General features: G+C 39.4%; 1 protein-coding gene across 3 annotated transcripts in view; it reads left to right on the top strand.

The window, feature by feature from the left end:
* The first annotated feature begins 1,244 nt into the window (after nt 1-1,244).
* The window catches only part of ACOT12 (acyl-CoA thioesterase 12), a 66,634-nt gene continuing 51,575 nt past the window's right edge, over nt 1,245-16,303 (top strand). For 2 of the 3 annotated variants that reach the window (XM_082621258.1, XM_082621259.1), the window contains exons 1-3: nt 1,245-1,627; nt 6,449-6,518; nt 11,423-11,483. In XM_082621258.1, the coding sequence (XP_082477384.1) occupies nt 1,495-1,627; nt 6,449-6,518; nt 11,423-11,483 (264 nt within the window). In that variant the 5' untranslated portion in view covers nt 1,245-1,494. The other variant, XM_082621260.1, reaches the window with a different exon arrangement.

Raw genomic sequence — 16,303 nt, forward strand, 5'->3', positions numbered from 1 at the left:
TCTTAACTGCTCCTTTTACATCAGCTGCCTGCCTGACACATGGTTTTCTCTCCAGGCGTCCATTCCCTCACCCATCCCAGATGCAGCCAGCCCTCACAATATGACATCTATGGCTCTATTACATGCTGGAGGTTTTCTGGTGTCACTGTTTCCATAATGGGAACTGCTTTGTAGAATCACTGATTTCAGCTCTAGAAAGTGTAACAGCTTATATGTGCTAAAATTTGACAATGAGAACTCTTATTTAATGTTCTAGATTCTGTCTCTCATAAAGAATAAATTCTCTTGGGATTTGTTGGGCTCATTTGTCATGAGTTGACCGGTTTTTTGGTTTTGTTTAATTAGTTAATTAATTAATTAATTTATTTATTTTTGGCTGTGTTGGATCTTCGTTGCTGCACACAGGCTTTTCTCTAGTTGCGTTGAGCGGGGGCTACTCATCGTTGAGGTGCGCAGACTTCTCATTGCAGTGGCTTCTCTTGTTGCAGAGCACGGGCTCTAGGCGCGTGGGCTTCAGTAGTTGCAGCACATGGGCTCGGTAGTTGTGGCTCGCGGGCTCTAGAGCGCAGGCTCAGTACTTGTGGAACATGGGCTTAGTTGCTCCGTGGCATGTGGAATCTTCCCAGACCAGGGCTCGAACCCGCGTCCCTTGCATTGGCAGGTGGATTCTTAACCACTGTGCCACCAGGGAAGTCCAAGTTGACAGGTTTTAACTGTAAATTCTCTATATTAAAACCAAAAGATTGCCTTCCCTTATTGGGTGACTTCTGATGTGCCAGCAAAGATCAGCCCTTTTTAAATTTTTCTCTGTTTGTTTGGCAGTGGAGGTAATTTCATAACAAAAAAATGAATAACAGGGTTTTTTTTTTTTTGGAGCCATTATATTATCCTAAGACTCAGAAGGTGAATTTTGAACTAGGGATGGGAGGAGTGAGTGTCCACCCTACCTGGCAGTCTACAGCCAGAAAAAAAAGAAAATAAGAAGTTAAATACTTTAAAATCAACTTCTAAAGCAAAAGGTCTACATTTCTCTGGACAGCATTTAACTAATTAATTATTAACTCCCCATCACCTGTCAAGTTCTTCAGACGGATAATAACCTCACTATTTACTTGGCAAACACCTATGTCACCTTAGCCAGGCACACGCTATGACTTTTGTACTTTACCTCATTTAATTCTCTGCACAGTCCTCTTGAGATAAGTACTGCTATCCCCCCTTTATAGGTGAGAAACCCGGTCTGGTTCCAGCTTTGCCAACCTCGGCCTCCCGAGTCACTGTCTTCTGAGACAGAAGAGAGTTCCCTTTCGCCCTCCTCGCGGTATTCCTGGCCCCTTAAATCTCACCTCCCGGTGCACCAGCCGGCCCAGTGGCCAGCAGGGCGCGGGGTGCGGGGCCGGGGTGGCAGCGGCTCGGTGCCCTTTGGAGCGGGGGCGGGCCCAGCTGGTGGCCGGGCGGCGGCCAGGCCCGGTTGCTTCGCACTCTTGACCGGCCATGGAGCTGGAGCGGCCGGCGCCCGGCGAAGTGAGCGTGAGCCAGGCCATCCAGCCCGCGCACGCCAACCTCCGCGGAGAGCTGAGCGCCGCTCAGCTGCTCAAGTGGATCGACGCTGCCGCCTGCCTGGCGGGTAGGGGTGCTGGAAGGGGAGGGTAGGATGGAGGAGACGCAGGGTGCCGGGGGTCTGGAGTGGAGGAGCCCTGAGTGGGGGCGGGGCCTGGTGTGTGTTGCGGAGGGGTGTGTCTGGGAACTGGGAAGTGGGCTGGGATGTGGGGATGCGGGGTGGCGGGGGTCCGGACGGCAGAGGTCGCGATGCTGACACACCAGGACCCCTGATCGGTGAGGAGGGAGAAGGAAGGAGAGGAGGGTACTGACAGAGCTTTAAGCCCTGTGCAGCTGGGAAGTAATGATTGAGATTGTTCATCCAACACTGGAAATGACCTAGACCAGTGGTTCTCAAACCTTTTAGTCTTAGGACTCCTTTACCCCATAAAATAAACGAGGACCCCCAGAGAGCTTTCGTGTTGGTTCTTTTATCCATATTTACCATATGTGAAATTTTAAAAAATAATTCATTTGAAAAGAAAAACCCGTTACATATTTTTATTGTAAAATAACTATATTTTCAACAAGAACAAAAATGTACTTAGAGAAGTGGTATTGGTTTACATTTCTGCAACTCTCTTTAATGTCTAGTTTAATACATCACTCACCTCTTATATCTGCTTCTGAATTCAGTTTGTTACCTTCCACACCGTCATGTAGTCTTTGCAAAGGACCTTTGCACCTGCTGTTCTTTTTGCCTTTACACTTTTCTCTTGGCCCTTTCCATACATTCCGTCTCCACTAAATATCATTTATGCAGAGCAGTCTTTCCTAACTACCTGCTTTACATTTGCACCCTTTCATCACAACACCCTTTCCAAATTCCTCCACACCACTTAACACAATCCGTAATTACTTTGTGTACTTATATGTTCACCTTTTATTTCCTGCCTGGCCAATTAGCATGTAAACTGAAGCTTAGTAAGCACTTAATAAGTAAGCACTAAATAAAAACTTCCTGATTATATGGATGGGTAGTTGGATGGATGGGTCCAGAACTTGGAATCTCATTTCTTAAAGGAAGCCAGGCTTTGCGTAAGGCACTTAATAGACTCAGCAAATGTACATTTTAAGTAAAATATGTTAGGATAAAATATTAGAGCTGGAAGGAGCTTAAGATCGTGTATCCCAGGACTCTTATTTTATAGAGGAAAACAGTAAAGCTCAGATGATTAAAAATCTCTGTTTTCCTCAGTGAGTGTGCATAGAGTTTCTAATCCCCTGTGTGTTAACCACCCACAAAATTCAGTCATATATCTGATGCCAATCTGTTTATTTTCTGTTTGTTGATAGGTCTGTTTGGTTTCTGTCTTAACAGTTTTTATCAGGATTTGAGGTCTGTTATAATAACAATAATGGAGACATGAATATAAAAGTAATTCACATGTAAGAGAAACAAGTATAGAAATTATTCAGTTGCCATGCCTATTTCCATGGCAACTGAATTCATTATGTGAATATTGATGTGACTTTTAAAGTTACCTCACTTAGTGCTTCTGTCCTATAATGGAGAAACAATTGCCCTCCTGCAATTTTCATTAAAATTTCTATGGTTTTACACCTTTGGAAACTCGGATCACAGCAAGAATCAATTGATAACCAATTACTGTGGACCTTAATAGTTATATTACTAATAATACAATATTGAAGAAACCTTTATGATAAAGTTGGTTTGGAAACATGGTTAATGTTAATCCTTGTAGGAAAACAAGGATTAGAATTAGCCACTGACCTCGATAGAATTAGCCACCGGCCTCATCTGGAGACCAGAAGATACTGAAACAATATCTTTAATACTAAATATTATAAAAATTGTCAACCAAGAGCTTCAAGGCCCTGTGCATGGTTTATCCTCAGCCTTCCCCTCAGCCTTATCTTACCTACTCTCCTCCTTCCTTTTTGAATTTTTGCCACAAAAACCTCAGGACCTTTGTAGTCACTGTTCCTTCTGCCCAGCAAGCCCTCCCCTGCTCTCCTCCACAACACACATCTGTTTTACTCCTTCTCGTCTTTCAGATCTCACTTCAAGCATCCTCTCCACAGGGAAACGTTCCCTGACATGCCACCTAGGTGTGGTTCCTCAGTTACAGACCTTCATAAAATCCATGTTTCCTTCAGATCACATAACTCATTTTGTTCTTATGTATTCATTTAATTAATGTCTGGCTCCTCACTAGATTCCATGAGAATAGGGATAGTAGCTGTTTCATATTTCCAGCACCTTACAGAGAGGCTGGCATAGCACGAGTGTTCAACCAATATTAGTTAAAAGAAAGAATGAATGAAGTCACCGTCATTTTTATCAGTCATCATACCTGGATTACATCCACTTAGCTGTTCCTCGGCTTCTCTCAGTTTCCCCAGGAAATCAGAAATAGCTTTAGGGTTTCTCCACTTTTACTGGCATACTGCATGAAGGACAATCAAAACCAAGAACCAGAACAGACTGGTCCTGTTGAATTCATATCTGTCACACTTGTAAAAAGAAAATAAACACATGTAAAAATTGTGGTCCTGTGTTGGTTCCCCATATTTTAATTTTTCATTTTTAATTTAATGGCCCTTAAAAGTCTGTAATGTAAAACACGGCAGTTGAGCTCCTGAATCCCATATTCAGCCAAGTACTTTTCTAGGGAGCATTCCTTGGTTGGTCTTTTCTTTTCTCAGAGTTCCTGTTGCTTCTGTAGTAAAAATAACTATTTAGAACAATGTATTTGATCTTTATAAGCCAAAATTGCCTCTTTTTAAAATAGAACTAATAACAGTATCAACCTCATGTAATTGATATGCATAAATACTTAGCTCAGTGCCAGGCCAATAATAAATCATAATTATTATAATTATGTTTCTTTGTGATTCCTAATGCAATCTGGTATAGTGCTATATATACATAGAAGACACCCAATATATACAATAAAAATTTAGTCTTTTATTGGGTTTTGCACTTTAGTTATCATTTACATCATTCAAAATTTGGTAACTCGTGTTGGTGTACATGGTAACACTTTACCTATAAGAATAGTTTAATAAACTCAATATATCATTCCCTCATGTCAGGTGACCAGAATGAATGTCTATTACATACCTTTTAGTCAACACTTTACTGACTATGGCTAGATCTCTGTCACTGAGTAGACTCATTAAAAGATAGGACTGATAACAGCTCAGTGTCTGGAAATCAATGCGAATTTAACAAATGTTTGATACAGTGAATTAAATTGAACCCAACTTTCTAGAGTCTAATACTTTTATGTTTCCTTCCTCTAATTGAACTTTAGAGCTGGGAAACCCATTTCCCCCCCTCCATCACTCACACACAGAGTTCTGCTATGGTTAGTTTTCTGGTAACTCAGTTTATGTTATCTGCATATTTGGAAGAATAGTTATTTCCAACTAGTAAAACCAGAATGTCCAGTTTTCTACAGAATTAGATCATAGAGAGGAATGTTTTAAATACGTGCTCTCTGGAGTATTTTCTCATATCTCTTTACCTGGGACTATCAATATATATTGCAATTAAAGTAATCCACTACACACAAAGAATGCAAATTCAGTATAATTCACTGTCTCTTTCTTTTTCATAATAAGACAGCAGGAGTGAAGTCGCCAAAATTAAAATGGAGTTAAAATTTCTTTAAAAAGCTAATGTAGTCTGTTTGGGTTTTAACTGACTGTTCCTCAAAATGAAATTCTGGAAAAACCACATATCAAGATTTTTCCCAAAGAGGAAAACTTCTGATACTTTTACATAAAGTAAAACCAACAATCAAAAAAAAAAAAAAACTCAACAAATTAAATGCAGACAGAGGGACTTCCCTGGTGGCGCAGTGGTTAAGAATCTGCCTGCCAATGCAGGGAACACGGGTTCAAGCCCTGGTCCAGGAAGATCCCACATGCCGCAGAGCAACTAAGCCCATGCACCACAACTACTGAGCCTGCGCTCTAGAGCCTGCAAGCCACAACTACTGAGCCCATGTGCCACAACTACTGAAGCCCGTGCACCTAGAGCCTGTGCTCCTCAACAAGAGAAGCCACCGCAATGAGAAGCCCGTGCACCGCAACGAAGAGTAGCCCCCGCTCGCTGCAAATAGAGAAAGCCCAAGGGCAGCAACGAAGACCCAACACAGCGAAAAATAAACAAACAAACAAACAAATATTTAAAATAAATAAATAAATAAATGCAGGCAGGGAACGTGGAAATAACTGGAGTGCTTCCCTAATCTCTCTCACCCTACTCAATACTTTTCTCCTCCAACATAATTAATGCATAGTGAATTTCATATGAATTTGGTAGTAATAAATAATAAATATTGATTAAATACTTACTAAGTGCCCATCTCTATTTCTCTAATGCCCAGACAAGTTTCTCTCTGATTTGGGGTATGAACTTGAGGTCTTCCACACTGTTCAGTGCTTGCACTGGTTAAGTGGTTTAAATATATTCAGCTACTGGTTATGTGGGATAATAGATACAGCTTTGATGCATTGTTTTTTTTAAACGAAAGAAGGGTAGTACCTGACAAAATATTTAAATTTGACACCAACTTACTAAAGTTACTATCTGAATAGCTAGATATGCTGGGTATTGGTACTGAATTTCAAATCAAAGATAGTATAAGTTAAAACTCAGGAGAAAGTACAGTAATTTCCATGCAGTAGAAAAATAACTTATTGAGCAAAGGAACTGTTATCAATCCAGTTCATCCAGAAGTGTGGCATAGTGGTCCTATACTGCATAAGAGGATGAGTTACTAGAATAAATCCACTTGGTTTATTCCTTTTCCTGCATGCTGAAATATTTAAACATAACTATTAATGCAGCCCATTTTTAACCTATTTTTTGAAGCTGAAAAACATGCTGGGGTTTCCTGTGTTACAGCCTCAGTGGATGACATACAATTTGAGGAGACAGCTAGGTAAGTGGCATTGCTTTATCATGCCTTTCTCCTGGGTTTATTGGTTCATTTACAACATGTATTGGTGGCACCTAAGCGTACTCATTTGGAGTCAGGGTTCAAATTTGTTAATAAGTAACATTTGAACCAATGTAAATCAGTAAAACAATAATAATAATAATTTCAGGACCTACTTTTAGTAAATACTATTAAGTGTAAATTTACAGCCCTGATTTTGTTGAGAAATAGCTCTCAGCATTAAATGCATTCTGGTATAAGGCACTGCAGGATTTCTAAAAGCTGGTCTGAATGGCTCCTTCCTTTACTATTAATGATAATAAGTATCTCTATGATGGTGAATCTCATCATTACGTTGTTGGGTAAACATTAATTCATCTGAGTAGACGTGTTAAATTATGAAAAACATTTTATGTGTGGGAGTGTGTATATGTTTTACCATCTCTTATTGTAGAAAATTTCAAGATACACAAATCTTTCAACCATATACAAAAGTAGAGAGAATACTACCATGTATCCCCAAGGACCCAACACCTAACTACGACAATAATCAACTCATAAATGCTGTTGTTTTATCAATACCCTTCCATACTCCCCCACATACCTGGATTATTTTGAAGCAAATCCCAGACATCATCTCTGAATATTTCAGTATATATTTCTAAAAGATCAGGGCTCTTTTAGAAAACATAATAATGTAACTGCAATACCATTAAGAAAAATTATCATCCCCAATGGTCTCAAAAAAAATTTTTTTTAATTTAAACAATTGGTCTATGGATTGAATCAGGATCCAATATGGCTGATATGACCTTTTACATAAAAATTTCCCTTTCTTCTTTTCTCTTGCAATTTGTTTTTTAAAGAAACCTGGTCATTTGTCCTATAGCATTTACCACATTTTGTATCTGCTCATTGTATATCTGTTTAACGTGCTCACTGATGCAGGATTGGTCATTATTTCTATGCCTTTTTGGTGGACAGAATTAGGAATTATTTTTTTTAAAGAGGTTACACTAATAACTGTAATAAACTAGGGTTATATGGTTTTACTTAATTTATTTGATTTTATGTTTGTATCTCTTTTTTTGCTTTCTGAATATCTTGATCCTAAAAGAACCATCCCAGACTAGAAACAGATGATCTTCTCTCTTCCTTTTTCTTATGTTATGTTTAGAAAAAGGAAGAGAGAAGATCATCTGTTTCTAGTCTGGGATGGTTCTCAAGGACCATGGGGGAGCTGCCACCAGTTTTCAAACCCTAAGTAGTCTGTCCAGTGAGATGCCCACTTCATCTCTACAACCTCCAGCTTACATTTATCTATTTGGCACTTATTCATTTATATACAAACAAAATTAAGTTAAATAAAACGACATGCATAAAGAAGTTATATCTCCAAAGCTAACCCAAAAGAAATTTTTGGTAGGCATTAGAATCATAGATATGGAGAGACCTTTAGAACTCAACCCAATCATTTCTTTGTACTGATAAGAAACTGAAGCCTAAGGCCCAGAGCCAGCCAAAGGACAGAGGACACTTAGAGCCTGGATCTTCTTATGCTCTATCCAGTGCTTTCTCTAACCCACTTCTTCTATCTTTGTGATCAGCAACCTTTATTGAACATCTCATGATGCTTGTTCTCATAGGCAGCTGCAGTGTCAGTGAAAGAGCCCTTGACATTCTAGAGACTTGTAGATATAGATAAAGGTCTATTGGGTCTATTGACTAAGCACAGATACTAGCTATGTGATTTTTCCTGAAGAAGAGAAAGTTGACATGTGTTTGTATCTCAACACAATTACAGATTACTGAAAATCCAAACTTATTTGGGAATAGATTAAAGCACCATTATTAAACTTAGGAATGCCGACAGTATATTGCAATAAAACATCTATTATGTACTTTCCAATCCTAAATTCTGTAACTTAGACTTAACTAGTAACCTCATCATTAAAGTGTGGTTTGCCATTTGAACCATTTTGTGTTTATGTTATCAGAAAGGATTTGTGGCCACTAAAATATATGGGACCTGCACCATTAAAAAAAGAAAATTGAAAGCTACATATACAAAGCCATACAATTTGTTTAAAAGCCATATTATTTTTTTTTACTATATTGATCTTTAAAAATATTTATTTATTTATTTATTTGGTTGCATTGGGTCTTAGTTGTGGCAGGCGGGCTCCTTAGTTGTGGCATGCAAACTCTTGGTTGCAGCATGCACGTGGGATCTAGTTTCCGGACCAGGGATCGAACCCGGGCCCCCTGCGTTGGGAGCGCGGAGTCTTAACCACTGTGCCATCAGGGAAGTCCCATATTAGATACTTTTTTAATTCACAATATATATTGAATATACCAAAAGTACTGCTCTAGGCTCAATAGAATCTGTGAATGTTTATGACACAATACTGAAGTGTGGCAGTCACTCAGTCTGGTAAGAAAGTCAGACAAATACATAGTCATCAGAATAGAAAGTATGATAGGATGCATGCCTAGGGTGAGATATAAATTCTGTGGGGTAGATAAAAGGTACATTTTGACTGGAGAACCAATGAGAGTTTCATGATGGAGGTAGTATTTAATGTGGGCCTTAAATGAGGTATAGATTTTCACTGGTGAGTAGGAAAAGGACTTCACAAGATGAGGTACATGTAAGAGCCTAAGCACTGAGGTGGGAAGAAGTGGGGGGTGCTTAGGAAAAGCCTGGCATGCAGAGATGATGCCCCAGCAGCAGTGTGGGGCTGGGAACAGAAGACCTTGAATGCCATGCTATGAAATTAATTTTACTTGGGATTTTAGCAGAATGTAAAGCAGAATGTCTCCTGCTTTTAAAGGAAGGGCAGAGTTCACAAAAGAGACCAAAACGTGGCAAGGTGGACTTCCCTGGTGGTCCAGTGGTTAAGACTCAGCGCTTCCACTGTAGGGGGCGCAGGTTCGAGCCCTGGTCAGGGAAGTTACACATACTGCATGGTGTGGCCAAAAAAAAAAGTGGCAAGATGCTTCCCCTCCTCAGAGTCTGACAGGCAGAGGCGGAAGATTTTGGTAGTATATGAGTACAAAGTACTACAGTAGCTTTGAAGAGGGACTCTCTGCCTTGTGTTATCACTGTAAATCTCTGCTAGAAACTTTACCAAACAGAGCTAGGAAATCTAGGAGGAACAAATATAAGGAAAAGAGAAAATTGGTTTGGGTTTGAATGTGCTAAGTGTGGGGATTAAGTTAAATTAGGTAATGTGTGTGTAAGCAGCTATCACTCAGCCTAGTAGGGCCTCCATAACCATTAGCTGAATCTGCTGAGAGAAGTTTGAAAATATGGCTCTGTGTTTCAAGAATGAGGTTTGTGCTAAAGATTTAGATTTGAGAATCATCTCTATAAAGATGATAGGATTGTGGAAGAGAACAAGGTCTTCAGGAAGAGGCTGAAATGAGAAAAAACAAAGAATATAAATTTGGTGGATGGCTACCATTAAGGTTTAAGTAAGGGAAATCAGTGAAGAAAACTGAGAATGAAGAGAGAACAGTATTTTGGAAGCCAAGGGAAGAGAAGTTTTCCTGAAGAAAGAGGTTGATTGATGCTGTTAAATGAGAGAAGACCTTGGATTTAGCTGTTAGGAAGTGACTTCGGAGAGATCAGGAGTAAGATGGGGAAGCAACAGCTAGATTTGAGTGGCTGAGAAGTGAATGAGAGATGAAACCCCCAAACTTCTGAACCTGACAAAATCATAATCTTTTAAGACCCATCTCAGATGTTACCTCTTCTATGGCTCCTTCCCTAACTTTTCAAATTAGTCACTTCTGGGTGTTTTTGCAATACTTGATTCTTTCTTCCTTTTGAAAAATTTCATAGCGTTGCACCTCATCTGTCTGCATCCTGGTGTCCCAAGTGAAGACTAGTCTCCTTGATGTCATCAACCTTGTCTTGTTAATCACTGTATCCTGAGGTCTTAGTTTAGTGCCAGGACTAGTTGTAACTCAGTAAACATTTGTTAAATGTATGAGCTGGAAAAAGAAAAAGATTATTTTAGGAAGTTTGAATATGGAGAAATATAGAGGAGAAGAGAAAAAAATGTTGTGATAGAATAAACTTGAGAGAAAGATTTTTAGCAAGGAAAAGCCTTGAACATTTTCACAGACTGATAAGGAGTCAAGGAAGGGGCAGAGATTGAGGGTACAAAAGAGGAAAGAGCTGCCTAAGCCAGGCCATGGTGCAGGAGGAAAGGTAAGAGCAGGATGGGATCAAGGGCACGGGTAAAGAAAGAGGTCTGGAAGAGATCTATTTTTCTTCCCCTGAAACAGAAGACTGAGAAGAATAGTGAGAATGTAGTTCAAATTTTAAGTCAGGGAGAAAAATTGAGGAGGCTTATATTGGGTAGACCCTTAGGTGACTGAAGGGCCAGAACACAAAAGCTTTGAAACAACTAGGGTTACATGACCAGAGTCCCAGTAATAATGTGGAGTGAATGGACCATCTGTCAACATTGAGGGCTCCTGTAAACCTAGTGAAGGTATTCAGTTTGTTTGCTTGCTTGCTTGCTTGCTTGTATGTTTACCATTTATTTGTTAATCAACATTTTAAAGTATCAGTTGTATAGGTTTGCATGTGTGTTCGTTTTCTCTTAACCAAACAGCTGTGGTACAGTCAAGTATCTGTTGTAGATTTGGAAATCATTTTGCACACCATCTTTGCAAAGGCCGTCTTCTGTTAAAAAGAGGTAGTCAGCTAACTCTTGTGTGGTTTACAATCATCAGTATCTATTTTTAGTGCTGTCTTGTTATGTTATTGAGTTTCTCATGCATGAACATTATCAGCATAAGGTGGAACTGTTCTATGGCACACACATTTAAGTGAATCTTCAAGTCTGAAATGAGATGTGCTAGAATTACTGTTTTTTTTTTTTTTTAACTAGAGTTGGACAAGTTATAACCATCAAAGCGAAAGTTACTAGAGCGTTCAGCACAAGCATGGAGGTAAGAGGCTCCCTTTTCTTCCTTCTGCCTGTTGGTGCTCATTTCTTCATTGTTTACAGAGGAGAGAGGAGGAGGCCTGGAATAACTTGGAGTTCATATGATTCTGAATTTCAGACGGCCCTTGAATCTGTAGTCAGGCTCACAGGTAAATAATAAGCCTGTGTTTCCCTGATACTAAAATTAAATGTGATGCAATGAACTATTTTTACATAAAAGGATATACACAAAGTAAACATACAAGGGAGGCCACTCTCTTGGTTCTTTGCCAGGTATAAGTTTTCTTTTTTTTTTTCTTTTTTTTTTTTTTTTTTTTTGCTGTACGCGGGGCCTTTCACTGCTGTGGCCTCTCCCGTTGTGGAGCACAGGCTCCGGACGCGCAGGCCCAGCGGCCATGGCTCACGGGCCCAGCCGCTCCGCGGCATGTGGGATCTTCCCAGACCAGGGCACGAACCCGTGTCCCTCGCATCGGCAGGCGGACTCCCAACCACTGCGCCACCAGGGAAGCCCAAGTTTTATTTCTTAATTATTCTGACTCTATTACTATTCTAATTCTACTTGTTCTCTATCTCCTCACCTATAATGAAAACTAGCCCCCACGATTAACTAGTTTTTGAAAGGCAGAGTAATTGAAGCAAGAAGGGAAGCTTAGATTTTTCTTCTTCGTCTACCTGGTTTTCTTTTCTTTATTATAGCTATGAATACAAAATTCTTGGGAGCATTTGAAGTCTCTATCCAGGTTAAAAGAGCAGGAAAGGAGTTCGTGGATCCCATGTTGCAACTTGTAGTTTGCTCAGTAGCAGTCCCTTTGATCTCTGGGCACAAAAGACAGGTAGGGACTTACATTTGTTTCTTAGGGATTCTATGACAAAGTTTCACAGATTAGGTGCCTTAAACAACAGAAATGTATTGTCTCACTGTTCTGGAGGCTAGCAGTCCTAAATCAAGGTGTCAGTAGGGTTGGTTCCTTCCAAGGCCTATGGGAGAGAACCTGCCCCCATCCACCCTCCTAACCTCTGGTGGTTTGCCAGTGGTTTGCTTCACCCCGATCTCAGCCTTCATCTGCACATGGTGTTCTCCCTGTGTGTGTGTGTATGTGTCCAAATTTTCCCTTTTTATTAAAAAAATTTTTTAACATCTTTATTGGAGTAAAATTGCTTTACTATGGTGTGTTTCTGCTTTATAACAAAGTCAATTAGCTATACATATACATATATCCCCATATGTCCTCCCTCTTGCACCTCCCTCCCACCATCCCTATCCCACTCCTCTAGGTGGACACAAAGCACTGAGCTGATCTCCCCGTGCTATGTGGTTACTTCCCACTAGCTATCTATTTTACTTTTGGTAGTGTATACATGTCGATGCCACTCTCTCACTGCATCCCAGCTTAACCTACCCCCTCCTCGGGTGCTCAAGTCCAATCTCTTTGTCTGCGTCTTTATTCCTGTCCTGCCCCTAGGTTCTTCAGACCTCCCCCTTTTTTTTTGTTTTTAGATTCCATATATATGTGTTAGCATACGGAATTTGTTTTTCTCTTTCTGACGTACTTCACTCTGTATGACAGTCTCTAAGTCCATCCACCTCACTACAAATAACTCAATTTCATTTCTTTTTATGGCTGAGTAATATTCCATTGTATATATGTGCCACATCTTCTTTATCCATTCGTCTGTTGATGGACACCTAGGTTGCTTCCATGTCCTGGCTATTGTAAATAGAGCTGCAATGAACATTTTGGTACATGACTCTTTTTGAATTATGGTTTTCTCAGGGTATATGCCCAGTAGTGGGATTGCTGGGTCATATAGTAGTTCTATTTGTAGTTTTTTAAGGAACCTCCATACTGTTCTCCATAGTGGCTGTATCAGTATACATTCCTACCAACAGTGCAAGACGGTTCCCATTTCTCCACACCCTCTCCAGCATTTATTGTTTGTAGATTTTTTGATGATGGCCATTCTGACAGGTGTGATATGATATCTCATTGTAGTTTTGATTTGCATTTCTCTAATGATTAGTGATGTTGAACATCCTTTCATGTGTTTGTTGGCAATCTGTATATCTTCTTTGGAGAAATGTCTGTTTAGGTCTTCTGCCCATTCTTGGATTGGGTTGTTTGTTTTTTTGATATTGAGCTGCATGAGCTGCTTGTATATTTTGGAGATTAATCCTTTCTCAGTTCCTTCATTTTCAAATATTTTCTCCCATTTTGAGGGTTGTCTTTTCATCTTGTTTCTGGTTTCCTTTGCTGTGCAAAAGCTTTTAAGTTTCATTAGGTCCCATTTGTCTATTGTTTTTATTTCAATTTCTCTAGGAGGTGGGTCAAAAAGGATCTTGCTGTGATTTATGTCATGTAGTATTCTGCCTATGTTTTCCTCTAAGAGTTTTATAGTGTCCGGTCTTACATATAGGTCTCTAATCTATTTTAAGTTTATTTTTCTGTATGGTGCTAGGAAGTGTTCTAATTTCATTCTTTTACATGTAGTTGTCCAGTTTTCCCAGCACCACTTATTGAAGAGGCTGTCTTTTCTCCATTGTATATTCTTGTCTCCTTTATCAAAGATAAGGTGACCATATATGCATGGGTTTATCTCTGGGCTTTTTATCCTGTTCCATTGGGCTATATTTCTGTTTTTGTGCCAGTACCATACTGTCTTAATTACTGTGGCTTTGTAGTGTACTCTGGAGTCAGGGAGCCTGATTCCTCCAGCTCCATTTTTTTTTTCAAGATTGCTTTGCCTATTTGGGGTCTTTTGTGTTTCCATACAAATTGTGAAATTTTTTGTTCTAGTTCTGTGAAAAATGCCAGTGGTAGTTTGATAGGGATTGCATTGAATCTGTAGATTGCCTTGGGTAGTACAGTCATTTTCACAATGTTGATTCTTCCAATCCAAGAACACAGTATATCTCTCCATCTGTTTGTATCACCTTTAATTTCTTTCATCACTGTCTTATAGTTTTCTGCATACAGGTCTTTTGTCTCCATAGGCAGGTTTATTCCTAGGTATTTTATTCTTTTTGTTGCAATGGTAAATGGGAGTGTTTCCTTAATTTCTCTTTCAGATTTTTCATCATTAGTGTATAGCAATGCAAGAGATTTCTGTGCATTGATTTTGTATCCTGCTACTATACCAAATTCATTGATTAGCTCTATTAGTTTTCTGGTAGCATCTTTAGGATTCTCTATGTATAGTATCATGCCATCTGCAAACAGTAACAGTTTTACTTCTTCTTTTCCAATGTGTATTCCTTTTATTTCTTTTTCTTCTCTGATTGCTGTGGCTAAAACTTCCAAAACTATGTTGAATAATAGCGGGGACAGTGAGCAACCTTGTCTTGCTCATGATCTTAGTGGAAATGGTTTCAGTTTTTCACCACTGAGAATGATGTTGGCTGTGGGTTTGTCATATATGGCCTTTATTATGTTGAAGTAGGTTCCCTCTATGCCTACTTTCTGGAGGGTTTTTATCATAAATGGGTGTTGAATATTGTTGAAAGCTTTTTCTGCATCTATTGAGATGATCATATGGTTTTTCTCCTTCAATTTGTTAATATGGTTTATCAAATTGATTGATTTGCATATATTGAAGAACCCTTGCATTCCTGGGATAAACCCCACTTGATCATGGTGTGTGATCCTTTTAATGTGATGTTGGATTCTGTTTGCTAGTATTTTGTTGAGGATTTTTGCATCTATGTTCATCAGTGACATTGGCCTATAGTTTTCTTTCTTAGTGACATCTTCATCTGGTTTTGGTATCAGGGTGATTGTGGCCTAGTAGAATGAGTTTGGGAGTGTTCCTCCCTCTGCTATATTTTTTTAATAAATTTATTCATTTATGTATTTATGTATTTATTTATATTTTGTGGTACGTGGGCCTCTCACTGTTGTGATCTCTCCTGTTGCGGAGCACAGGCTCCGGACACTCAGGCTCAGCGGCCATGGCTCACGGGCCCAGCTGCTCCACGGCATGTGGGATCTTCCCGGACCGGGGCATGAACCCGTGTCCCCTGCATCGGCAGGCGGACTCCCAACCACTGCACCACCAGGGAAGCCCCTCTGCTATATTTTGGAAGAGTTTGAGAAGGATAGGTATTAGCTCTTCTCTAAATGTTTGACAGAATTCACCTGTGAAGCCATCTGGTCCTGGGCTTTTGTTTTTTGGAAGATTTTTAATCACAGTTTCAATTTCAGTGCTTGTGATTGGCCTGTTTGTATTTTCTATTTCTTCCTGGTTCAGTCTCGGGAGGTTGTGCTTTTCTAAGAATTTGTCCATTTCTTCCAGGTTGTGCATTTTATTGGCATATAGTTGCCTGTAGTAATCTCTCATGATCCTTTGTATTTCTGCAGTGTCAGTTGTTACTTCTCCTTTTTCATTTTTATCCTACTGATTTGAGTCTGCTCCCTTTTTTACTTGATGAATTTGGCTAATGGTTTATCAATTTTGTTTATCTTCTCAAAGAAACCACTTTTAGTTTTATTGATCTTTGCCCGTTTCCTTCATTTCTTTTTCATTTATTTCTGATCTGATCTTTATGATTTCTTTCCTTCTGCTAACTTGGGGGATTTTTTGTTCTTCTTTCTCTAATTGCTTTAGGTGTAAGGCTCGGTTGTTTATTTGAGATGTTTCTTGTTTCTTTTTTTTTTTTTCTCCCTTTTATACTTTATTTTTTTTTTAATTTTATTTTATTTTTTTGCTTTATAACAAATTTAATCAGTTATACATATACATATGTTTCCATATCCCCTCCCTTTTGCGTCTCCCTCCCACCCTCCCTATCCCACCCCTCCAGGCGGTCACAAAGTACCAAGCTGATCT

This window comes from Mesoplodon mirus (assembly GCF_964341445.2).
Source record: "Mesoplodon mirus genome assembly, chromosome: 5".
NCBI lineage: Eukaryota > Metazoa > Chordata > Mammalia > Artiodactyla > Ziphiidae > Mesoplodon > Mesoplodon mirus.